At 38.1% G+C, this 25,414-nt stretch overlaps 1 protein-coding gene across 1 annotated transcript in view; it reads left to right on the top strand.

Moving 5' to 3' along the window:
* The window catches only part of KPNA3 (karyopherin subunit alpha 3), a 50,301-nt gene that overhangs the window by 15,479 nt on the left and 9,408 nt on the right, over positions 1–25,414 (top strand). The window contains exons 2-11 of the mRNA XM_054383651.1: positions 3,562–3,606; positions 13,409–13,498; positions 13,711–13,740; positions 13,837–13,889; positions 13,979–14,074; positions 16,896–16,981; positions 19,846–19,932; positions 20,327–20,496; positions 21,616–21,660; positions 24,524–24,655. Of these exons, the coding sequence (XP_054239626.1) occupies positions 3,562–3,606; positions 13,409–13,498; positions 13,711–13,740; positions 13,837–13,889; positions 13,979–14,074; positions 16,896–16,981; positions 19,846–19,932; positions 20,327–20,496; positions 21,616–21,660; positions 24,524–24,655 (834 nt within the window). The remainder of the gene's footprint in view (positions 1–3,561; positions 3,607–13,408; positions 13,499–13,710; positions 13,741–13,836; positions 13,890–13,978; positions 14,075–16,895; positions 16,982–19,845; positions 19,933–20,326; positions 20,497–21,615; positions 21,661–24,523; positions 24,656–25,414) is intronic.

Genomic DNA, 25,414 nt, shown 5'->3' on the forward strand with positions numbered 1-25,414 from the left:
CAAGAAAAGAGATTGGCCCCATCCCAATTGACACCCACTCCTCAGATATTTATAGATATTTATGAGATCCCCTCTCAGTCTTCTCTTCTCAAGACTAAACAGCTCCAGGGATCTCAGTCTCTTCGTAGGAGAGAATGCTGAAGTCCCCTAATCATCTTCATGGCTCTCCCTTGGATTCTCTCCAGCAGGCCCCTGTCTCTCTTGAGCTGGGGAGCCCAAAACTGGACACAGTATTCCAGGTGTGGTCTCACCAGGGCAAGAATAGAGGGGGGGAGTAGAACCTTCCTAGACCTGCTGGACACACTTTTCTTGATTCATCCTAGGATCCCATTGGCTCTCTTGGCCACAAGGGCACATTGTTGTCCTATGGAGAACTTGCTGTCCACCAAGACTCTGAGGTCTTTCTCCATGGAGCTGCTTTTCAGCAGGGCAGCCCCTGACCTGTACTGGTGCCTGTTGTTTTTCTTCCCCCAGTGCAGGATCCTGCACTTGTCCTTGTTGAACTTCATGAGGTTTGCCTGCACCCAGCTCTCCAGCTTGTCCAGATCTCATTGGATGGCAGCTCAGCCCAACAGGGTGTCAGCCACCCCCACAGTTTTGTATCATCAATTAATTTTTGAGGGTACTCTCAATCCCCTCATCCAGGTCATTGATAAAGATAATGAACAAAACTGGACCCAGTACTGATGCCTGGGGAACACCACTGGCTACAGGCCTCCAAGTTGACTCTGCCACTGATGATGACCCTCTGTTGTCAAGCCGTTTTTCAGTTCATCTCACAGTCCAACTGACAATAGAAGTATTAAACAAAGATAAAATCCTAGTTGAAAATCTGAATGAATTATTTGCCTTTAGAAAGAAGGGTAAGGTCTTACCAGTAGAGTCTTTGTGGATGGATGCCTCTGAGTGACTCTCTTAGTCAAAGCATTGATAGAAAAGGGTCTGGAGTAAACTGATGAAATTAAGAGTAATGCCCTGCCTGGGACTACACTGGGTTTTTTGTCTGTTTGTTTTTCTAAACAAAAAAATATTAAGCTGCTCAACTGTTCAACATAGTATATAGTCTTCCCTAGATCTCCCTTGCTTCCAGAAGAGTGGTAGATGGCAAATGTGTTGGTTCCCTAAAGGGCTTCAGATGTTGTCTGATTTTTTTTTTTCTGCTCTAGAAAATGTTCTAGAGTATTTTTGCACAGATAGATAATAATGTAGGAGTAAATTGTAACTAGGGTGATAAAACTGAATTGTACCTTGTATAATTTATATCACTGAGACATCAAATCTGGATTTTTGGGAAAAAATGTTAATGGACATTTGTGGGTGTTACTAGCGGAAAATTCTGTAAAGAACTTTGGTATCTATCAGAATAGAATGATCAAGAGAAAAGTGTTTTACAGCAGAAATCTAACTGCTGTATGAGAGGGCATAACTACATCTTTCCACTGGAGTGCTGTTATTGTGGGGAAGAAGCATTGAAAAAAATTTTTAGGCTATTTGGTGCCCTTAAACTTGACACAGTTATTAAGATTATTGAAATATAAAATTCTTACCAAATGAGGAACTGGAATGGCAAGTATTGCTAGTTGCTTGCAGTGACTTCAGGTTTTTCATTTGTTCATTCCCTACCTACCCAATACCCTCCCATTCCTCAGCAATCCAGACCTGTCGTACTGAACTTTGGCAGCAGGCTCAGATGGTCACAACAATCAAATGATTTAGCAAAACTGGGGGGTGGGGGGTCTGGAAGTGTTCTGATAGATGCTATAGTGCCCAGTGTCGTCATACTGTAATGAGGACTTGCTTTGTTTAAAGTAGTATAGTTCATGCTCATAGATGTCAAAGGATAATTGTCTGTGGTTACTTGAGTGAGTTGGTTAATCAAGCAGCATAGAGGAAGACAAGCCGTCTTTACTCTCAAGTCAACCTAAGATAATTGAATGAATACTGCTATGCAAAGTAGTTGAGAACAGTGAGGCTAAAGAATGGTCTAAGCATTGAAACTACATTCTGTATAGATTCACAGTATGAGTCTGCTTGTTTCATGTACCTGTGTTAGAGCCTTAGGATGTTTGGTATTTCCTTAGGTGGCTGATGGGGAGTGCTGGTCTTTGCTGTGCGTACCAATGTCTTTACTGGTACTTTTTAGCTCAGGGAAGTTATTTGCCCTAACTCAAAAGGAACGTGATAGCAGCAGTGAAGATCAGTAACGAGTATGGGACATAGAAAGTATTTTAAAAGGCTAATTTTAGTTAGTGTGGATGATATAGGGTGATTCTAGGCTGTCAGCAGTCATCCAGTCCTGATTTTCTCTGAATTGCATTCTGATAGTGCATGTCTTTTCCTCTGATTGTAAAACAAACATAGGGAGATTGTCTTCAGTAGGCTAAAATAGTTCTTTTCCAGTCTTTTAATCTCTTCCAGCTAAGAAGTGTAAGCAGAGTTGTAGGCAACGCATCCTAAGTGCTCAGCATATTTAGTAGCTGAGATGTTAATGGGATAATTTTCCTTTACAGTATTTAGGCTATAGATTCTAAATAGACTCAGTACCACTGTGCTACTTTGTTTCCTTTTGCCACAAGCCTAATCTGTCTTGTCTACATCGAGCTCAGTTGCCTTCTGTCACTCATGGTTGATTTTGGCCAGATAACTGGCATAGGATTCGTGTTTAGGTTGTGAATATGATTATGTGGGAATGTGAGACTGTCTTAAATTGTATTTACTGCTGCTTTTGGTGTGCACATATAAACACCAGGAGAGTAATTTAAGTGAAACTCCATGGAAGAGTCAGTGTTTTTGTAGCGGGTTTAGGAATTACCCCCCAATATGAATTTGGAGAATTACCCCCAAAATAATCACAGGACTAGCTCCGAAGGGTTTAGAAGCAGATGAAGCTATATTTATGAGCAAACTAAAATCTAGAAATATGAAATGCAATGAATACATACAAAATATATATTTACAATTTTATAAACAACATAAAGATCCCTCTGGACAAAGCCAGCGGGCTGCTTGCAGCTTGCCTGCTGCCGCTTCCTTTCACCTCCCCCCTGCCACACCTTACACAGTCTAAACAGAAGACAGTTCATCAAGCAAGGTCAGAGGGATAAGGGAGCAATGCATAAGCAGAGAGAAAAACTGAAAAAGAGAAAGAAAGTTTATGCAACTGCTTTTTATCCCAGTTAGCAAGCGAATGGAATAATATATACCTGTCTATGTTATTGTTCTGTGTCCAGTGGTAATTTATTTACCCTTTTACTCAAAAATGTCCAGAAAGTCCCTATTTCTGCAGTTAGGAACTAGGCAAAAGTTCCACCTTCAAATCATAACAGTTTGCCTCTGGGATGCTTATTGTGGTTTGTGACACAGATTGCTGTAAAGTGTATAATCTTAAAAACCCAAACCAAACAATTTACGCATCTTGCTAAGAAAGATTGAGTTATAAATTATATACTATACTATTTTCCTTATCTTTTTATGAATAACTGTACTTTTGACCTAAAAGCAACTGATTTTAAACAGTACTGTTTTCTTTGCATACAAATAATTTTTTTTTTTTGTGTACAGACTATGAGAAGACACAGAAATGAAGTTACAATTGAATTGCGGAAGGTGAGTCTGCTTTTATCATGTGTTGCTTTGCTAATAATGCTTTGGTGTCTTAGATAGGTATTTTGCCATAAACTTTGCTTCATGACCCCAAGCTTACATAGAAAAGTTGTAAATTTGTAGATTACTAACTGTGGATTCTAATGTTAGTTCTGCTCTCCAGCTCATTAAACTCAGTACAGTAGTGCTTTATTCAGTGTATCACTTGGAAATAATCCATGTTCAGTTTCTGTATCAGCTGTTTAAATGTTTAAAGTCTCCAAATGGGAAAAGGGAGAGTTTTAACATTTAGAAAGTGTGGATGTTCTTTTATTTTGTTCTCTGGAAATCACTGCTTCTGTGCTTATAGTGAGAGTTAATTTTAGGGTCAGATTTTGGTTATCTTGGGTAAATGCTAATAGAGCTGGGAAGATCATGAGCCTGAGAGGTGATCTAGATTAGCGCTCTGCTGGAATGCAGAATTTGTTACACTCGTCATTTATAACTCTTCCAGCAGACTCTTTGGACACCATAAAAGCTCACTGCTGAAAGACATTTTCACAAGCTAAACTACTCTTGGCTACATGTGCAAAGAGAAGGGGTGAAATTTTACCTGCCTTTGGGTACCTTCACTATGTTTGAGGACTGATAACTAGCCCTTCTCAGTTTTATCTTGTTGAGACAAATGCAGGTCTTCACCCTTTCCTTAAACGTTCTATTTCCTAGATTTGACTTGTTGCTGCTCCTCACATCCAAATTGCCTTTATCTTTCTAGAAGTGTGGAAGTCTGAAAGGGTGCAGGCTACACCTAGGGTTTAAATGGGACAGTGAAAAGTAATTCTTACACACTATTCCTATTTATATTAAGTATGTTGTTGACAGGCACTGAAGTCTGTTATCTGTTACATGCTTTGGACACTTCCTACAGTACTGCAAAGCAAGGGTAGTTGTTCTTTATTTGCATAGTTAAATGCAAAAGTTTTAAACATGAAGGCTTTTTGTCTTTCGAATTGCTTCTACTTTTTCCAGGCTTTCTTAACTTGGATCACCAGCGTGTTTCCTACTATGCTTCAAGGCCTCACTCACCTTTGTTTTCTAAGATTTTTGTTAATGACTTGATGGAAGTGTGTGTTTTGAATATTCTAGACATAGGCCAAGCTCCTCTCAGTCTCCCATTTGGTGTATATCTCTAGTTTGTCACTTGAGTCATTGACAGTCTGTGAGTGGTGCTTGCCTAGGGATGCACACCCACTTAATTTCACTTAATATTTTTTCATTATTTGCAAACTGAGGTAGAGGACAAAAGCCTTGCTAAAATCAGAGAGAAGGGTTTGTGAGTAGAAGTTACACTGATAAAACTGAGCCTGACTTTTTGAAAAATTTTGTCTGTATTTATTGCCTGATTGTGTAGGAGCTGCCAAAAACCTCGTGCTCGTATTTTCCTGCGATCCTTCTGCTAAAAAAAAAAAACACAATTTTTTTTCCCCAGATCTTGCATAAAAAATTCTCTATCTCATTACAGTATGAAAAATAAATATTCATAAGATTCATCCTGAGACTATAAGAATTAGTTGAAGAAACCTAATTGGACCCAGTTGACTAAAAAAGAAATAATCTTAGTACTTACGAGTATGATGTGTCATCTAAAAATTGTTAAATGCTTTTATAGTTCCATAATCAGAGAAACTAGCAGAAGATATCTGAATGTATTGTGTATCATAAACTGGCTGTGGCCTCGTCAGTACTGGCAGGTGATTGAGGTGTGGAGAAAACTAGTTTTACATACAGTGGCAGGTACCAAGTAAAAATGAAATTATCTAGTTCTTGCTTAAAATGAGATTCAGGTAATTACTTTTGATATTATCAGCAGTTGAAGTTTACATTCACGTGTTACAGGCCTTCCCTGTTCAGAATCTGTGTGTTGACTCAGTGTAAAACTCACTATATAACTGTGAAATCTGTATTTGGAATCATCATTCACAGCACTCAGGCAGCCTATGCCTGCTAGCAAAGCACTGCTGTAAAAGATGGCTTAACTAGTGCAGCATATCATGCATCTCATTAAACTGAGACTGCATGTGGGCATTTCAGTGCAGTCTTTGGAGAGAGCTTTGCAATGCAAAGTGAGAATTTTAGTTTTAATTTAATTCTCATAATTGGTTTTTGTAACAGGTCACAATTTCAAGGCTGTTTTATTACAGAAGCATGGCGGGAAACAAGTCATGCCCTCAAGGCAAGGCAACAGATTGTTCTGTGTAGAAGGTATCTTGTATCTGCCAGTGATACATGAGTGAAAATGAGGAAGATGCAGGGATCTGTGAGCTGCTAGTGAGTTTTCACTGAAAACAGCACATGCAGAGATCAGTTACAGGTTTAGAGGAGCCTGGGCGTTGGACGTAGGTCAGATTGTAAGTCAACAGTGAAGAGCAGCTGCAGAACTCTTGAATGCAGGAAGTTGTGTTCCTCTGGAGTGTTTGCTTGAACATCTTCCACTGCAGAGACTAGAAGAAATCTGTTTTAATAAGAGATGCTGCAAGACCACATCTCAGACACATGCTGAAACTGAACTGGTGCTAGTGGACAACCAGTTTGCTGTGAAAAGTCTGTGGTAGATGTGAGGCCATTGCTTCTGGTACAGAATTTGAGATGGAGATGTGAAGGGTTATATTTCATTATGCTCCAGCAGTGGAAAAAGATAAGCTGTAATACCATTGCTTCAGTCTTCCACCTTTACAGCTGACACTGCTACCCTAGCATGAGTGTGCCAAATTCAGGAAACAAGTGTTGGCAGGACCTTAGTAATCCAGCCACCCACGCCGCTTTGGAACAAAGGGTTATCTTCCCTTGATCTCCGCTACCCAGGTGCTGAGTGTGCACCAGGCTTTTGAAGGAAATGGGCAAACTGAGAATATTCCTGATCCTATACAGTCAAAGCACTGCATAGTCATGCGTTATATGTGTATAAATATTAAATGAATGGATGTGATGAAGTTGCTTACATCTCTGTTTTGTAGGCTAGAATAAATAAAAAACCGCACAGCTTTGAACAGTAGTAAACAGTTTCTACATGCGTTAGTGTGAGATGCTTGTTCTTTCGAGGTTACAGACGTCAAGGTGCATTTGCAACACATTCTGTGTTTCAAAAGCATATATATCTCTATTCACTATCTTCACACCAGAGCTTTTCTTCAGAAGGAAACTTTACCTTTTTTCCCTTTTTTGTCTTTCTTTTCCCAGTCACTCGTTATCTGTTTAGGAATGAGCTAACAAAGCTCTCTGACATAAAAGGGTAGCGGTCAACTGGCAGAATCCTGGCTGAGGCAGGGGTTGGCACCATGAGCCAGTCAGATGACAGTCCTGATGGTCAGGTGCCCTTTTTCTGATTCCACATTGGCCTTGCTGAACATGTGTTGTACGTTTTTTTGGGAATGGGCCTACTATATTTCTGGAAAATGGTCTTGTTCTCTGGCTATATTGTTAGTGCAGCAATGAGCCTAAGAGATTTTAAGAAGTAGCCATCTTGCTTTCCAGACATCATAACCATGGTAGTTTTCGTGATAGAGAGACTGCCTCAGGATTTACATATTGAACTTCTCAGATCAGTTTTTTGATGAAGTTTTATTTAGAATGTTTATCAGTTAATTTCTGCATCACAGAAAGCTGAAGGCTGCTCTGTTGGTTCCAGGGTCTCTGTTGCTAATTGGCTAACCTAGCTGATTAGTCTCACTCCAAAGAGGAATGGATGAGCAATGGTTAGGATTCACGGAATGTTAGGGGTTGGAAGAGACTTCAAGAGATCCAGTCCAACCCCCCTGCCAAAACAGGATCACCTAGGGCAGGCCCCACAGGAACACATGCAGGCAGGTTTTGACTATCTCCAGAGGAGACTTCACAACCTCTCTGGGCAGCCTGTTCCAGTGCTCCATCACCCTCACCATAAAGAAGTGTCTCCTTGTGTTGAGGTGGAACCTCCTGTGTTCTAGCTTTTACCCTTTGTTCCTTGTCCTCTCACTGGGCACCACCAAAAAGAGACTGGCACCTTCATCTTGACACTCACTTCTCAGATATTTATAGGTGCTCATAAAATGCTCTCTCAGCCATCTCAAGACTAAACAGCCCCCCTCTCTGTCTTTCTTCATAGGAGAGATGTTCAAGTACTGCAATCCTCCTCATAGCTCTGCATTGGACTCTTCTCTAGCAGATCCCAGATTCTGTTTAAGGTTCTGTATCTAAATGAAATCTTAAACTCCATTGTTGTAAGAGATCCTTTGGTTCTAGGTGCTTGGCTTTCCATGAGGAGGAAGCTTGACTTGAGCTGCTTGTGTGCTTTAAGAAAAGTAGTCCTTAGCCAGGTCAAGGATACATTCATTCAAATAGATGCCATCCTTCATAGATGCTTTAACCTCAGCAGAAACAGAACATCCTGTCCTCCTTTAAGGCCTGCTAACTAACTGGAATCCTAAGAACTTCCAGGATCTCTCACAAGGTTTACTTCTGACTTTCTTGGCAAACTCAGCTGCCTCTGAGAGCTCAAACATGTGCTTATGAAAGCTCTAATTGCCAATTATGTTGATGCAAGACCAAGCAATTATTTGTGGAGTAAGTGGTGGATTAAGAAGCCATGGGCATACATGTCTTTTTCACCTGTTTCTCTGATATGCTGTGTTGTCCCTGTTCTGATCCTTCTTAAATAAGATTGCTTATGTCCACAATACCTCCTAAACATAGTAGTAACCCTTGAAGAAAGGAATCCATCTTCATGTTGCTTGGAGGACTAGGGTGGGAAAATATTTTTCAGATTCTCTGGAAGTCTAAGACTGCAGAAGAAAAATGTAAAATCCACATTTTCAAGTTCAGGATAGTAAAGCTTCTTTTGATTACACATTTCTCCAGGTCAGTGTCAATGTATAGCTTTTCACTGTAAAGTAAATTTTTTTAGGCTTGAGTCTACCAACTTCAAAGAAACTGCTGCAATCACAGGGACACTGAAGTATGTTTTGTCTGGAGGCTTCCCTATCCAGTGTTAGTGGAAAAAATTCTTGGGGAAGGAACTCACATCTACCCTGCCTTGACTGATTCTTCCAAAAGGAAAAAATAGAAAAAAGGCCCTCAGGGAGAACTTTACTCCTAATGTATTCTTTTGGAGACTTAGTTGAAAAGGGCTATGAAGAAATTCGTTGGAGGCTTGGAGCATGCTTTCACCTAATTTAACAGGCCTCAACTGTTGCAGTCTGTGCTTGGGGCTGTTGGGCCACACACTGGTGTACGTGTATGTGCCTACTTATTTTTGGTAAACATGCTCATCTGAGACAGATGTGCACTAGCAAAACAAAAACATTGTGACATTGTCACAAAGGTGAGTTAGTAGAATTCCACTGTAGAAACTGTAGGCATTATTTTATAATTGCATACCTGTAGCTATGCTTTTTGTCTGGAGAACAGTCTTGGAATCTGTTTGACTGCTCTTGGATGCAAAAAACCTAGTTCACAAAGCATGTAGGATATAATTTTGATACCTGTGGATTAGGTTTGTAGGATCATCAGACTGACCTGTTCAGCTTTGCAGTGTTTTCAAAAAATTTTTCTAGGTGTTACTGAGTTCTAATACAGTGAGTAGAGCCAACTAATGGTCCATTTCCCAACCACTGAAGACATTGAATCTTTCCCCAAGTTCATATCCAAGAGTTGTTGGTAGAAGTTCACTAGGTAGCCCAACCTAAGAAAAACTTTCATAGAAAGAATATTCAGTAGAGATTTTCAGAGCATCACTTAACATGATAAGGTTGGAGTGGTAGGCATTTTCTTTTTCTTCATGGTGGACTGTAGCTCTCATCCCCCAAAACTGAAGATTCTACGTAAGTGAAGCCTAGAAGTGCAGTTTAAGTTTTCCAGCATAAAAGGAACATCCAGGCAACTTGAATAGACCTCCATCAGTGGCCTCATCCTTTAGTCTTTCCTAGGATGTAAGAGCAGAGAAAAGAATTGCTTGTTGTCACCTGAGACTATGGCTAATGCTGGCTAGAGCTCCAGCTCTTAATGTTTTGAAATGTCTTGAAGTTCTGCTATTTGTCCCTGGAGGACTCAAACATAAACATCTTAACAGGCCCAAGGAGGTTATGGAGTCTGCTTCTCTGGAGTCTTTCAAGACCCATCTGGATGTGTTCCTGTGTGACCTGTGCTATATTCTATGGTCCTGCTCTGGCAGGGGGGTTGGACTCAATGACCTTCAGAGTTCTCTTCCAACCCTGAACATCCTGTGATCCTGTGAACTTCAATGCCAGAAGAACTTCGTGCTGCTAGCTACAGAGTTCCTAAACCTTTTTGTGACCTGAAAAAAATTTAATAATGGTGCTTGTAACCTGAGGGAAATTTTTGTTTCTTTGCCCTTTGATCTTGACGCTTCCCAGCAGAGTTGAGACTCTTCATAGAGCTTTCCCAGGTGTTGAATGCTGAAAAGCATGCATACATTTCTATTTAACACCTTTCACAGCTCCATTAGAGTACCCCATTAGCCATGCCCTATGGTACTAAATTAAATGCCACACAAAGCTTGATGGACACCTTTTTTCCTCACAAAGGTGATTCTTCTGTTAGTCATGTTGTCTTGAAACTGCCCAGGGACTATACTAGGTGATTCTGCTTTTGGCAGGAGGCTTGGACTCAATCTCTGGAGGTCCCTTCCAACCTCTAACATTCTGTGATTCTGTTTGCAGTGATAGGCATTTTTTAAAATCCTGTGGCTGTCTTCCCAGAAGGTAAACGAGAAGTACTGTGCTCTGTAGGATATGTGTATTTACTGTTCACGGAGCATGCCCCTCCCACTGTCTGTGAAGTTAATAATTGGGTGTCTGTCATCAAAAACTGTAAAATATCATCACACCAGTCAAGAAAGTGCACTCATGGTATTGTTACTGTTGTTTCTAACCACTTGGCATTTTTGCCTGGCTTATGTGTCCATATGTTTTTTGTCTGTACAGAAACCTCTAGACCGTTGTAGTGGGATTTCTACCAGAACTTTGACATGCTTGTAACCAGTGGTCAGCTGCTGTTTATAAGCTTTCAGAGTTTATAGGTCTGTCAAATTACTGTAATACAGTGGTTTAGCTGTCCAAGAATTAGACCCTTTTGCAAATGGACAGAACAGTTTCAACAGCCTTAGAGCCACTTTTTATGACTGGAAGATTTCATGAACACTTTGGCTTCATAAAAAAATGCTAAGAAGAATAGCTGAGGAAGAAATGTTTAGTGCTTTTCAATAAGCACTAGTCTTTGCTTCAGGCTGCTGTGGAAGCTTCTCTATATTTGATTTTGATGGTTGTTTTCCAGCCCAACTATCTGCAAACAGTGAGTAGCTACAGGAACGTTCTTGCTCACTCTTAATTTCCCTCGCTAAGGTAATTTTTTTTTTTCTGGAGCCTGTAGTGCCATGTGACAGCCTGAAGATGTTGCCTACGTTTTCAAAAATTGCCTTTTGACTGAAATTTAAAAGTAAAGGTTACCTGTCTTTATTGTAGGACATTGCAAAATACACATTCGAGCACCACTGACACCAATCATTTGTTTGAAAAGCAAGAGGCATAAATGCATCAAACATATTTTAGAAAAACCCTGCAAAGCTCTTCCCTGAATTATATGAGCATGAAATGTAGATCAAGCCAAATCTTTCAGAAGGAACAGATTCAGAAGCCCCTACCTTGTACCCCAGTAGTTAGTTACTAATGGCACTTCCCAGGAAACAATTTAATGTGGAAGATTTAACTTCCTGCAGTTCCTTCAGGCTGTATGTTTTTTGAAGATAGGGGCTGTCTGCTGGACCAGTGTTTGTCACCTGCATAACTAAATATGTCTCCTTGTACATTCATGCATGTGTGGACTTGCTCACCATGGTCTGTAATGATCCATCTGGGTAGGAAGAGGACAGTTGACTGAAGATATTAGGACCTTCCTCCAGCTTCGATCCCTTATTGTGTTGGCTTGTTTTACCATAACAGTACAGTGATCCCAGACAAGCTATTCATCTGAGGCAGGAAGGAGCTGCTTGCTTTGTAGGTGAATGCATTATGGTAGCTGTACACAGTGGAGAAAAGCTGACATGGAGAGAATCTCTCTTTCCAGAGGACCTCATGGAGAGGGCCTCTGGAAACTGAGTCTGGTCTCCCTAGTTGCCCGAGTATAGGTTATATTTTAGACAAAGTAGGAAAAGGAATTGTACTTGAGCAAAGCCAGATTGACTGGAGTTGAATGATGTTTGCTCTTTGCTTAAAAAGGCAGTGCCAGGTACCTGATGTAAAAACGGAAGAAAAATAAATTATATGTCTTTATGGTTAATACAGCAGTGTGCATGTGCCTGATGCAGTTTGTTTGCATAACACTTTTATCAGCATTTAACTGCCTGCTCATTTCCATCTTCTTTCTGAAAACACTTGACAACAAAATACCTTTAGTGTGGATGTGCTCAGAGCATGCTGTCATAACCATACAGCTCTGGGGAGGCCACTGTAGCTAATCTGGGTGATCTTGTGTGCTCTCAGAGGATTTAGTTTCTGTACTTAGCATATTTTAATTTTTGTCAAGTCTAAGTTTGTGGGATGACATCTTCTGCATTAAAGAGTTATTCAATTCTGGTGCTTGTTTATTGTTTAGCATTATCTTACCTGAAAAAGGAAAAAAACAAACAACTCTTAATATATTGCTTGGGAATCTTCTAAATTGAGGCTGAAAAAGTTGTTTTAAATTATTTAAATGTCTAAAAAGTAAGCAAGTCCTAGAAATTTTGGACATGAGGTTGCTGGGTTTTCTAACACGTAGTAAAATAAAATATTGGGGACTCCTTCAAAACATTACTCTGTTTAGGAGCTTTTTAATGTGTTACAAGCAAAATGTGATAAAATAAAATCTGTACCATGTCATTATCAAATAGTTGGAGACAAAAAGCCTTGCTTTTTGTTACTAGTATTTGTTTTAGGTGTTAAAACTCTTTGTTATACCTCTTCAATGTTTTGCTTCATTAGAGATTGAAATCTTAATGCACTTACCAAAAAAAACCAACAAAACCAGACCACAAAAGGGTGTTCAGATACACATCCTGCATCATCATCTTCCATGGCACTTTCTACCTCTGATTTTACCTCTGGACATACTAAATAAGAGGCAAAGTCTAAAATTTAGAAAAGATTGCTTCATAATTTTAGACTAATACTTTTAATACCTTTTCAATATGTAAAAATGTGCATTTGGATACAACTGATGATTCCTTTCTTTTTAAATTAGGGCATTAGTGTTCACATATTTTAAGCAGGGTAGAAGCGGGAAATGAGTACATTATTACTGAAAACTTAATTTTTGCCAGTAGCTCCTTAAGTGAGCTGAGGCTGGAGGGTCAGAAATTAGACAAACAGTGTGAGTGGGTAATAGTACAAGTGCCAGTGTACATGGGGCGTGCTACATTACAGATCGAGATGAAATACATATAACCAGGAAACTCTGAATCAGGTTTAGCTGAAAACTAATCTTGTATTGTAAAATGATTTCTGTTTTATCTGGCTAAATGTTAATGCAATGCAGATCTATATGTATTATAAATAACTGTTACAATATTGATCCCCAGACTCTTGTTTTAATTCATTCAAATGTCATAGTTCTGTGATTAGCAAGCTGCTAGATTCTTAGAGCCAAAACACTGCATGAAACAGAAAGCTTCTGAATTCTAGTATATGCAGTGCCTTTTAAAAAAGGCAATTTTTTTCTAAGCTTTTTTGAATGGTTCCATTGTACCGTCACCCTGTATTAATAAGCATTAAGTGTTTTTATTTTTGTTCCTTTACAGAACAAAAGAGATGAACATCTTTTGAAAAAAAGAAACGTTCCCCAAGAAGAAAGTTTAGAAGATTCTGATGTTGATGCTGACTTCAAAGCAGTAAGTTCCTTGATTTTGGAATTATTTTTCAAAACTTTAGTGGATCTCAAGACAATGTATTGTGTTTTTGCTTTAATACTGGCAGTCTTGCAGCTATTTGAAAGCAAAATTTTTATCTGACACGGTGTTAAAATGAGTTTGGTTGTATTACATGTTTAAAAAGAGTATCATTTAGCAACAAAATTACTAAAACTTTTTTTTTTCTTTTCAAGCAAAACGTAACACTAGAAGCTATACTGCAGGTATGTTACATTGCATTATTTCAGGGTTTTTATTGGAAGTTCATGTTCAGTGCATTTTTAGTATGTACTGTTTGTTTGGTGTTGCTTTTTTTTCAGAATGCCACAAGTGATAACCCAGTGATCCAACTGAGTGCTGTCCAAGCTGCAAGGTAAAAATAAAGGAAGGCTCAGAAATATATTTCTTAAGTATTTTTCATGAGAAAAGTTACTTACTCTACTTCTACATTTAATTTCACAGAAAACTCCTATCCAGTGACAGAAATCCACCTATCGATGACCTAATAAAATCAGGAATTTTACCCATTCTGGTGAAATGCCTAGAAAGGGATGATAAGTGAGTACACTTCTAAAAACGTTCACCTTTACTAAAAAACTGCATTCAAAATCGATCTCATTATTTCAAATGAAACTGAAAATTCACAGCACCATATAATCTGACACAGTGGATCACATTCCATGAGGAACTATAAATTCTGCAGGAATATTTATTCTGCCACTGCAATGTCAGTTTTAGAGCTTGCATAAGCATATCCAGCTATCGGGAAAATCCTTGCTAAATTTCTGATTGGTTTTGAATATTTCAGAGTTTTTTGTGAATTTTTCACAAAACCTGTCTCAGGCTTACTGTGTCCATTAGTGTGAAGGTAGTTGTAGGGAGGTGATTGTCCCCTTGTACTCAGCTCTTGTAAAGCCACACCTGAAGTATTGTGTTCAGTTTTGGGTACCTCTATAAAAGAGAGAAATGGAGGTACTAGAGCAAGTGCAGAGGAGGGCAGTGAAGCTGTGAAGGGCCTGGAGAATAAATTGTATGAAGAGTGACTGAGGGAGCTGGGGCTGTTTAGTTCGGAAAAGAGGAGGCTGAGAGACCTCATTGCTCTCTACAACTGCCTGAAAGGATGTCAGGTAATTCAGTGATAGAGTAAGAGGGAACGGCTCAAGCTATGACTGGATAGGTTTAGACTGGACATCAGGAAAAATTTTTTCATGGAAAGAGTGGTCAGGCATTGGAATGTGCTACCCAGGGAGGTGGCTGAATCACCAACCCTGGATATGTTTAAAGGCCGTTTGAATGTGGTGCTTGGGGTTATGGTTTAGGGGTTAACATTGTCGAGTAGGGTCACCGGTTGAACTTAATGATCCTGAGGGTCTTTTCCAATGTTTCTGTGATTCTGTGAACATGTCTGGTTGTGAACAAGGTTCTTTTCTCCCAGAATACAGTTGTCTTTTTCACTAAGGTTATTAGCTTAAATTTCTAGCTGCTTCCCTTCTCACTGCAAGGTAGGTTTCCTTCCTGGCTCTGTGCTACTCCTGATGGTATAATACAGCTCTCTGTTGTGATTGTTGGAAAACAAGAGCTTCAGTAAAGGAGGTAGAGAATACTGAACACATAGTTTCAAGAACGTAATGACGTGAGAAAAAACAATACATTCCACAACCTTTATTCAGGTAGATGGAGATTAATGCATTCAAGATAATGTTTTAGCCTGTCTCTAGTTTCAGGCAGCTATAATTGTATTTACAATATTTCCATTTCAAGGATATTTCAGTGACTACAAAGGCTGAGAACTTCAAAAATGCAGATTGGCATTTTGGATATAATTTGGTGGTTGCAAAACCATGAAGCATGAGTAGCTTTGTTTCTAGCTTGTGTAACAAAACAATTGCTTAGAAGGCAACTGGCAATAACGGTCCAATCAGGACAGAATTTCAAAATGGGTAATGAATGCCTATCTGCTCTAGAAGTGTGTGGTTCAATGCTGTGAAAATTCTTTTAATTTGAATTATCTGTCTACTTTTTGTATGATTTACTTCTGTAAATGTTTAATTAGTCTTTTGAAACTGAACTCAACATTTTCTTAAGCAGTCCTTTTAATTGTGATGGCTATATAATATCTAAAAGAGGTAGGTTCTGTAAGGATACTGCATAACAGATCATTAAAGTTGTTGTCACAACTGAGAGGAAGAAAAGATGGACCAGTCTAGAACTGAAATTTTAGTGCATTTGATCCTGGAATGTAATTATAGATAGCTGCTGGCAAATACTATTTGTTTTTACAAATCCTCATTTACACATCTTGAGTCCTCCTATCTAATTCTTTTCCAATCCTATCCCCACTGAAACCTTAAAATTCTTTGGAAACTAATGGCCAAAAAAAACCTTAAAGGAAACAGATGCAATAACCATGTATAGAATATAACTGATAAAGACCCAAAAAAGCATGGAAATCAAAAAATAATCATCTAATAGTAAATATTCTCTGTTCCTCCCAAAGCCAGACACCTTGCTGTTATTCTGACCACCATATGCTGCAAAACTTTTTTTATAGCTTCTAGAACTTTTAACCTTTAGCATTTGTTTGAACAAGTTTTCATATAAGCTGTTTTACTAAACTGCTGTTGGCATAGACAACAGTTGACAGGGGTCTTGGAAGAGCTGCTTCGCTGGTTTTCATAATATTTGTAGCTAGTTTTATCTGCATTTAGTAAGTCAGTTTTAATACAGGTATGATGGTCTCTTTTGATACTCATATCTTTTTCCTGGTCTTTGATGGAACAGAAAAATGTCTTTATCACAATGTACCAGGTTACACTTGTTCTGGGTCGTAATGTTAGAAGGGCCAATTTTTTATTAATTATGGTTGGGCATGAGTGATTTATTGAGAACTGCTAATGGCAGCAAGACAATTGTGCTTTCTTCACTAAATGTGAATGGTGTTGAATCAGTTAGATGTGAAGAGGTCTCTGTTACCCTCTAGAGAAGCATAATTAAATGTTATGATGATGAGTGCTAAAAATCTTCCAATAGGAGATCACTGGTTGTGGTCAGCTTCATTGGTTGGTTTGTGCTTCAACAAGTATTACTGCTTCTATTTTTTAATTATTATTTTTTACTGCTAAGCCAGAATGATGGGTGGATTTCAAAAAGTCATAGAACATAAAATACTACTTTTTTTTTTGTTCTTACACCTTTTACTCTGAAAAGTCCAGGCTTAGAGGTTGTATTTTCAAAAGCTTCTAGGCCAGTGGCACTACATAAATGTAGAGTGTAAATGTAAAGTGTCTCACAGTGGATACAGCTGATAATACTGAAATGAAACATAAAGTAATCTGCAGATCATGTTTCAACTTACTACTGTAAAATTATTTCATTACAGTCCTTCATTACAATTCGAAGCTGCATGGGCATTGACTAACATAGCATCAGGCACTTCTGCACAGACTCAAGCTGTTGTACAGTCTAGTAAGTATTGCAGTTTGCCTTTTGCAGGGTGGTGGATATTGTGGGCAAAAAGGAAGAGGGAATATTTGGATAACAAATGGCATTTGTTAGCAAAATCATTAAAATAATAAATGCATGTGTCTCCTCTTCCTGCAAAAATGTCTATATTTGCTCTTAAACATTAATCTGCTTGCCATTAGCAATTAAAGATCCCAGACTTGATTTTCCAATAAAGAAGGTAGAGAATGACAGGTGACTTAAGTCTGACAAAAAGTTAGTACTTTCTTGAGATAATGTACTGTTAATTCTCGTATGGCTAAAACTTATATTAGGAACTAATCCTTTCTACCTCAAAGGTATGTTCATAAATCTTACCAAATTGTTAAATACATGTAGCTATATAACGTTGCCTATTTAAATGTAATTAAGAAAATTACTGTCCCATCCTTGACCATGTGATGATTATCTCTTGTATATACTGAGTTTCTGCTGCCTTTATTTCTTGCTTAACCAACCGGTAAGGTTTCCATTATAAAGAGATAGGAAATAAATACTGGAATTAATTGAAGGAAAATTATTTGAATTAATGTTCAGGATTACATATATAGCTTCTATGTATCAGCACACTTATCTTGAAACAATCACCTTTATGGTAAATACGACATTTTGTCATTAAACAAGAGAATTTAGATAAGCAAATATAAATGTCTTGGCTTAGTGTTTTTACATGAGAAAACAGTGACTTAGGTATTTACTTTTTTTTAAGTGGATGAACCTGCCTTTCAAATCAAAATGAGATTTTATACATTTAATAGCTAGTATATTAACTATGCAGAATCTAACAGCCAGATAAGGTATTGGAACAATAGAATAAGAATGCTTATCAGAATGAGCTTTAGATAAAAATCCAAAACTTCCAATATCATGTTTTTAAAAAAGCTTCCTGATGTGACATGGTTACCTCTGGTTTTAGATTTCTTTTCTGGTGTCTAAATAATCTTTGAAAATCTGTTTCAAAGATTTTTGTCTTTCCCAGCATCTTCATTGGTTAGTCATTGTTTTCTTTCCTTTTCAAGTCCCACAACATTATCATATTTGAGTGAATGTATCTAATGAAAAGGCTGTTTATAGTATTAGCCTTGCAAAAAAAAAAAATCTGGGAAAAATCTAAAGCAAAAAGTAAAATTAGAATGAAGATACGTACAGCAAGGCCAAAAGCATTGCTATTACCTAAACAATTACTAGAAGTTCAAGGTGGGATATGTCTCCCAAAATCTGCTTAGCTTATGCTTGAAATTAAGAAAATGTGATAACAACACTTTAAAGAATCAAAAAAGTTTCCCAGTGTTTACTCCTAAAGGGAAAATGGAAGAAGTTTAGTCTAAAAGGCTTGCTGCTTTGGCTAGGCAATGGCTAAGGGAAAACAGCCTCCCAGTTGTACTCCCTTTAGGTAAGGGGTGGCTTGGAGAAACAAAGCAATAGATCCTTGCAGCTGTAGAAGAGGCTGGTGCTGCTTAAATACAAAAGAGGGCCTCCTGCAATGAAGAGGGACAGATGGCAGTTGGAAGACCCAGCAACAGAGGCAATGTGCTGTATGCACAGAATAGACCTTGGCAGGAGCCGGTTTGAAGCAGAAGTAATTAATTTTTGAGAACAGTAGATCAGATAACTTGCAACTCATGTTTTCTCAGGCCGTCTTGCTGCCTGAGTGCTGATAGGAAATTATTTCTCTCCTGCTTTTGAAAGCATACCAGGATTGCAATCTAATATAAGCTGCACACTTGACCCGCCTCTCTGAAATATGTTGAATACGCGCATGGCTGAAGTATAATCTCAGTAATCACTGAGAAGGAAGCTAGAATATTCCACTTGAGGTAATGGAAGTGGGATGATTGTTGCAAGAATAGAGAGAGTGTTCTTAAACAGTGGTGTTGTCCTTCCTAACTTGTCAGTTACAGGCAATTGCTGAATTACTCATCTAGGGCAAGGGAGGAATTTTAGGTTGTCTTTATTCTTCGTAGTAGTGTGTTTTCCAGGAAAATACATCAGGGGATTTTGGGTCATTATCATGTTACATTATCAACAGAATATTGATTCACAGTTATTCATACATTGTGTTGCAATTTTTTAAATTTCTGAAGCAATTTCTCCAAGACAAAATATTATTTCCTTGAACAGTGTAAATTGATGTATTTCACTTTGCTCAAAAAGATTTTAAGGACATGTATGACCATATATGGATTTTTAAAATTGCTGCAAGAATTACTGTCTTTCAACTGTATGGGTTGTCTGAAGGGAAGTAGTGCATGGGAATAGTAGAGGGATGGTTTCTTGGCTCCATTAAATGTATTTAATTCAGCAGAGACTGGTATCTAAAATCAGTACCACTTCCTTAATCTGGTACATTGCCTGTGTTATATAATAGCAAATTAAAACGTGTCTTAGGACTTGGCAGATGGATGTAAATCTTCACTGCATATGGAAACTAACTATAGCCACCTCTTGGGAGTAAGCTGTTTTCTTAAAGTCAAGATTAGAAGCACGTTTGCACAAGTAGTCATGTTATTCTGATAGGTATGTTTCATGATCTTGGATAACTGGAAAATATGAATTACTAGGGCATGAAACCTAGCACCTACATACTTGAGGCTCTTCTATATTGCTTTTAGAGATATGGGGAAATGTTTAAATGTGAGGAGCATGGTTGTTTAATTGCTGTTTGTTCTCAAGTCTGGTTTTTCCCCCTCTCTAGATATGTATAGAAGTATTTAACTCTTCATGTCAGAAACATGTAAGGCATGGGAAAAAAAGGATTTTGTTTTAATGAGAATATTGTACACGTGCCATGTGCCAGTGAAAACAAGTCTAATCTTTGTGTTCTGCAGATGCAGTACCTCTCTTCTTGAGACTACTTCATTCACCACACCAGAATGTTTGTGAGCAAGCTGTGTGGGCTCTCGGAAATATTATAGGTAACTCTTGTTACAATGATTTGAATTCAGGGAGCACTTCATTTTAGAATTTGACTTCTTGAACATTGGCATTATCATATGAGACTATGTTTCCTCTGAGTTCTGAGGCTTAATATAATTTCTCATGTGGCCAAAATTACATACGCACATCCTATTTTTTCTGAAGGATAGTATTGCTTGCTACACAAAGTACTAACAGTTAACTAATACTTACTTTTGTGTCTCGTGAAATATACATATCTGTATGTATGTATATTGAATTGAACACGACCTTTTAGTAGCAGAGTATTGGTGAGGAAACATAGAGTTTCAGTATCCCAACATGTCATTGCATACATTTCAAGATTTTTCATTTTTAATGTAATTTCTTTTACAACAATTTTCATTTCTGTAGGTGATGGTCCTCAGTGTAGAGATTATGTCATATCACTGGGAGTTGTCAAACCTCTTCTGTCCTTCATCAATCCCTCCATTCCCATCACCTTCCTTCGGAACGTCACATGGGTCATTGTAAATCTCTGCAGGAATAAGGACCCCCCACCGCCTATGGAGACAGTTCAGGAGGTAAATAAAGAATTACAAGACAGATAATTTTTTATTCTCTGGGCTAGAGGCCAAATGTTTTACAGTGTCATGCTATGAGTTTATGCATGTGTTTTGTCACAGTCTTGTGCTATTTACCAGTTGGTAAGTCAAGTAGTTTGACCAATTTGGTGCTTCTTAAGGAGGCTGTAATAAAGCTATTTGTAATATCTGAAACTGAATAAGTCACATATTAAAAAAGGAAACAGCAAAAAAATAAAAGCACTAGAAGTGTTAACATACTCAGCATTTCATTTTATCAAAAGAAGGATACAAATGTGATCTGTACGTGGAAGTATTCGGATGTAATTATTTTCAGTAAGAGGAAATGTAAGTAAACGTAGTTTGTGTTTTGACTAGCTCAATGTGTGAATGTGTAGTCGACATCAAGGCCCTGATTGAGAGGAGAAGCATCTGAAAATCCTTTTAAATTGGTGAACAGAGCAAATGTGCTTTTAGAGTAGGTGCAGCTAGTGAAGTTATGCCCTCTGACAGGAACGATTGTAATGTACATAAAGTTCTTTAAGATAAATTCCAAAGTGTAAATACTTCATATGGATTCAAAAACTGTATAATATTGTTAGCAAGTAAACTTTAACAACATTTTAAAAATTAAGCAGAGAATGGATAAACTTTCGCGAGTAATATTTTACCAAATAAAAAACCCCAAACCTGTTCTAAGCAGTCTTAGCATGGCTCTGTTTTGTGTTTTGTTCAATACATGAATACAAAAATAAAATCCTGCTTCAAGAGGGTTTTATATATTGATACAGGGCTAATGTTTTTAATTACATTGTAATTCAAAGCTAAATTAAAAGCTAAAGGTAAGAAAGATTTCAAAATAGCAAAGGATGCTTTCTCTCTGTTTGCTCGTTTGCACTCGAACTACAGTCTGCTTTCCGTGTCTTTTTCAAAAGTATCATCTTGTATTACAAATTTTAAATATGGTGTTTTTTTCTTCTTTTATACATACTTTGAGGGAATGACCAGTTACTGGGAAATGTGTAAATGCAGCATGCTTGGCTTGAGACTGCAGTACTTGGATTTGTGATTGTACAGCCAGTTTTATTATATTGTAATGACTACTGAACTTCTTTTCAGATTTTGCCAGCATTGTGTGTTCTCATTTACCATACAGATATAAATGTAAGTAATTTCTACGGACTTAGATATTTAGATTATTTGTTTTCTCAGGGAGAAAATGCTGCAAGATTGTGTTTACGTGGCAAACTTGGTTTTGTGTGTTAATTCATGTGTAATTAAGTAGTAAATGTGCAATTAAATAGGAAGACTAATCTTAACTATAGTCATTCAGAGTGTTAAAATGCAAATACCATTTCTCAGAAATATCCTTCCTAAAAATTGTTTCTTTTCTCTTTATATTGTAGAATTGAGCACTAGAAGTGCCAACTTTAGCATTAACTTCACTTTAATTCTGGCCCCATTGATAATTTTGCATAGATGATATAGATTTTATGATATGCATTAAATTTTTATATAATTCTAGCTATCAATCCTATTAAATATTGTGTTTGTATGAGTAAATCTGACTTTCATAACTTGTTGGGTGCCTGAATTTACAAACTGTTTAAGGAAATCACGTATGAAAAGTTACTTAAACAGCAATAATCTTCTCTTTTGTGGCACCTTTGACAACTTTTATTCATGTTTTTCATACTAAACCTTCACTGCTTCCCACATTCCTAATCCATGGGTTTACATACGTTTTCTGAGTCAAATCCTAGAGGGGGTGGGCTTACCTCCTGAAGTCTTATATTGGGAGCTTAGGAACAAAGATCTTTTAACTAATGGATGGTGAGCAGTTCTCCTGTCAGGACTTTGTAGTGTCTTTGACTCTTGCTCCATATAGTGATCCTTCAGTTTAGGGATGCAGGAACTGAACTCTTGTGGTGGGTCTGGGGACAGAGCATAAGATTGGTGGAACTGTCTTCTACATTGTGGTAGTGGTGTTTCTGCTGCTTCTTTAATGATGAGTGGGCTTGTCTTCACAAAATATTTGTTAACAATTTAATGTGGGATTTTGACAGGGTTTTCCCAGTGTAATGTGAGTAAAAGACAGCACGTGGTGACTTTCCAATTTGTAACCCGGTCAAACCTATGATTGGAAATTCATAACAAAATCAAACATACTTCTAGCCTGTAGGCTTTTTTCTTTTTTTTTTTTTTTTCCCTATCAAATTTGAAAGCTTTTACAAGCAATGGTTGTGTGAGAGCTTCTTGAAGTAGATATGAGACTATGTGATGCCAGGTTTTGACTGATCTCAATTAGGGTGCCCGTCTTTTTGATCCTGAGAGTCAGGTGATAGTTTGGAGGTACCGGTCTGGTCCCAGCCTCTCTGTACTGGAGCAGCAAACCTATCTTTGGAGATGAGTCAGTGATGCAGGTAGGTCAGACAACAGTCTATGAGCGCTTCTGGCAGCTGCTGCTCTTGTCACCAGCAGGGCTGTGGGGCAGCAAACTGGTGAGGCACCATATCTCACTGCTTCTGCTGCAATACTGGCTCCACTGCAGCACGTTTCTGCTGTCCTGTGGCATTAGCAGGTGAGGGCAGCAGCAGGCTGTGTCAAGAAAGTGTTAGGTCTGGTCCCTGGAGCTGAGTGTAAGCAGCCTGAGGGTCAGGACTTTAAACTTCTTCCTGCGTTTCAGTAGTGTGGTATTTAGCTGTCTTAATACCTGGAAATTTTAAATAACTATCTGTTTTAAAGGTAGAGTAGATTTAGGTACATCAACAGATGATGCCCTCAGTGGGATCCAGATTTCTCTTTCCACAGATCCTAATGTCATCTCTGCGATGTGATATTCCTGTTTCTGCTGGCTTTGTTTCTGCTTCAGATTCTACCTTTCAATGACTGTAACTTTTGTCCCTTTCTATGTTTTTGAGGGCTATCAAATTATCCTTATCAAGTCATCAGTGACTTGTCTTTCTTTTTTAAGATACTATGATTGCTCTGCATGTTAGTAATTTCTCTGGGTTTTTGCTTTGCTTGAACAGTTGCCACCTTACAATAATTGCTAGTCCATTAGTTGGTATAAGAACTCCTTTTCTGTGGACTTCTATGTTAATAGGAAGGCAGAAAAAAAGCATACATCCAGAACAGTTTGCAGCTTCACTTCAGAAAGACAGACCTGGGGCTTTTTAGTCTGGAGAGAAGACTGAGAGGGGATCTAATAAATGTATATAAATATCTGAGGGCTGGGTGTCAAGAAGGAAGGGACGGCCTCTTCTCTCTTGCACCCTGTGATAGGACAAGGGACAATGGATGTAAACGACAGCACAGGAAGTTCTACCTCAACTTCTTTACTGTAAGGGTCACAGAGCACTGGAGCAGGCTCCCAGGGAGGTTGTGGAGTCTCCTCCTCTGGAGAATTTCAAGACCAGTCTGGATGTGTTCCTGTGTGACCTGTACTAGATACTATGGTCCTGCTCTGGGAGGGGGATTGGACCTGAAGATCTCCAGAGGTCCCTTCCAACCCCTAACATCCTGTGAGCTGCTCTGTGGATCAGAAATATGTAGATAGATTAGAGACCAAGAGAACTTGTGTGATCTGTAATAAAGAGATAGCACAGCTAACAAATTACAGCTGTGCTAGGAGGCTGGGTTGGCGTTTTCTTCAAAAAGTTACTAGCACAAGTACTTACCTGAGCTGGTTGTCTATCTTTGAAATGCAAGTCAAGCTTACCTTTGTGAGGTCATGTATGCTGCCACTTTAGACACTAAAACGTATTATTTAATTAAGAACAACACTTGAGAGAGGACACCCAGAAAGTAGTATTATGGAACAAATGGCCCCAGTTTCCATAGATATACATAATAGTCTAACATTTTACTCATTAGGTATTGCTACAATCATGTTTGTTTTTTTCTGTAACTTTAAGTTGCATGCTCTTCCCCCCACATCCCATGTGGAATGTTGATCACTAAATAAAACCTCTATTATATGGACTTTACTGTTCAAAGTGTAAATCATGTCCTTTCTAACTTACAGATTCTTGTGGACACTGTTTGGGCTTTGTCCTACCTAACAGATGGTGGAAATGAACAGATACAAATGGTGATTGATTCAGGAGTTGTACCTTTTCTAGTTCCCCTTCTGAGTCATCAGGAGGTTAAAGTTCAAGTAAGTCTGGGTCAGTTGCTGTCAAATAGTCCATTGTAAGCTATTTTCAAAAGAATGTGCATTAGAGAAATTGTTAGTGGAGTAGTGAGATGAGCATTTATAGCTACATTTGTTGTAGGTAAGACTGAATAAAAAATGTTACCTACACGGGTGGGAAAAAGATTATGAAAAAGGAAGATGACTCTAACAAAACTATTCTAATGGAGTTTTAAGTGTCAGGTTAAACATTAACTTCTGTTATGTGATTACAAGGTTTGCTTTCTTTTTGTAGCCCTAAAGTATGTAATGACAGCAGATTTCACATTTTCTAGAATTAAAGTTATATGCACTCTTTTCTGCTGCTGCATACATGGTGGTTCATATTCTGTCTAAATAGCTTAGGGAAATCAATATTTTGGGAACTTTTGAATGTTAAAACATTTGCAGTTGCTAAGTCCTTTTAGTAAAGTAAATTTCTAATTAGCTACAGAAGTTAACTGAGCTCGTTTGATTAATTTCAAAGACAAAGGGAAATTAAAGTCAGTTAATGTGTGCTTGGTTTTTATAAACCAACCAACTCTTCTACTGTTTTAATATTCTTTTAATTTCTGATCTTTACACTTTTTGAGTAGAGCTGCAGTGTGTCTGTTCAGTAAAATGCTGCACTGTGTGTTTCTGTTTTCATGAAACAGTACCCATTTTTAGGATGTAGCTCAGAGGATGAAGTGCTAAATTGTATTTTGCAGTGTTTTTATAAAGAGAGGTCTTTAAATGATCTTT

Source organism: Indicator indicator, chromosome 1 (assembly GCF_027791375.1).
Source record: "Indicator indicator isolate 239-I01 chromosome 1, UM_Iind_1.1, whole genome shotgun sequence".
NCBI lineage: Eukaryota > Metazoa > Chordata > Aves > Piciformes > Indicatoridae > Indicator > Indicator indicator.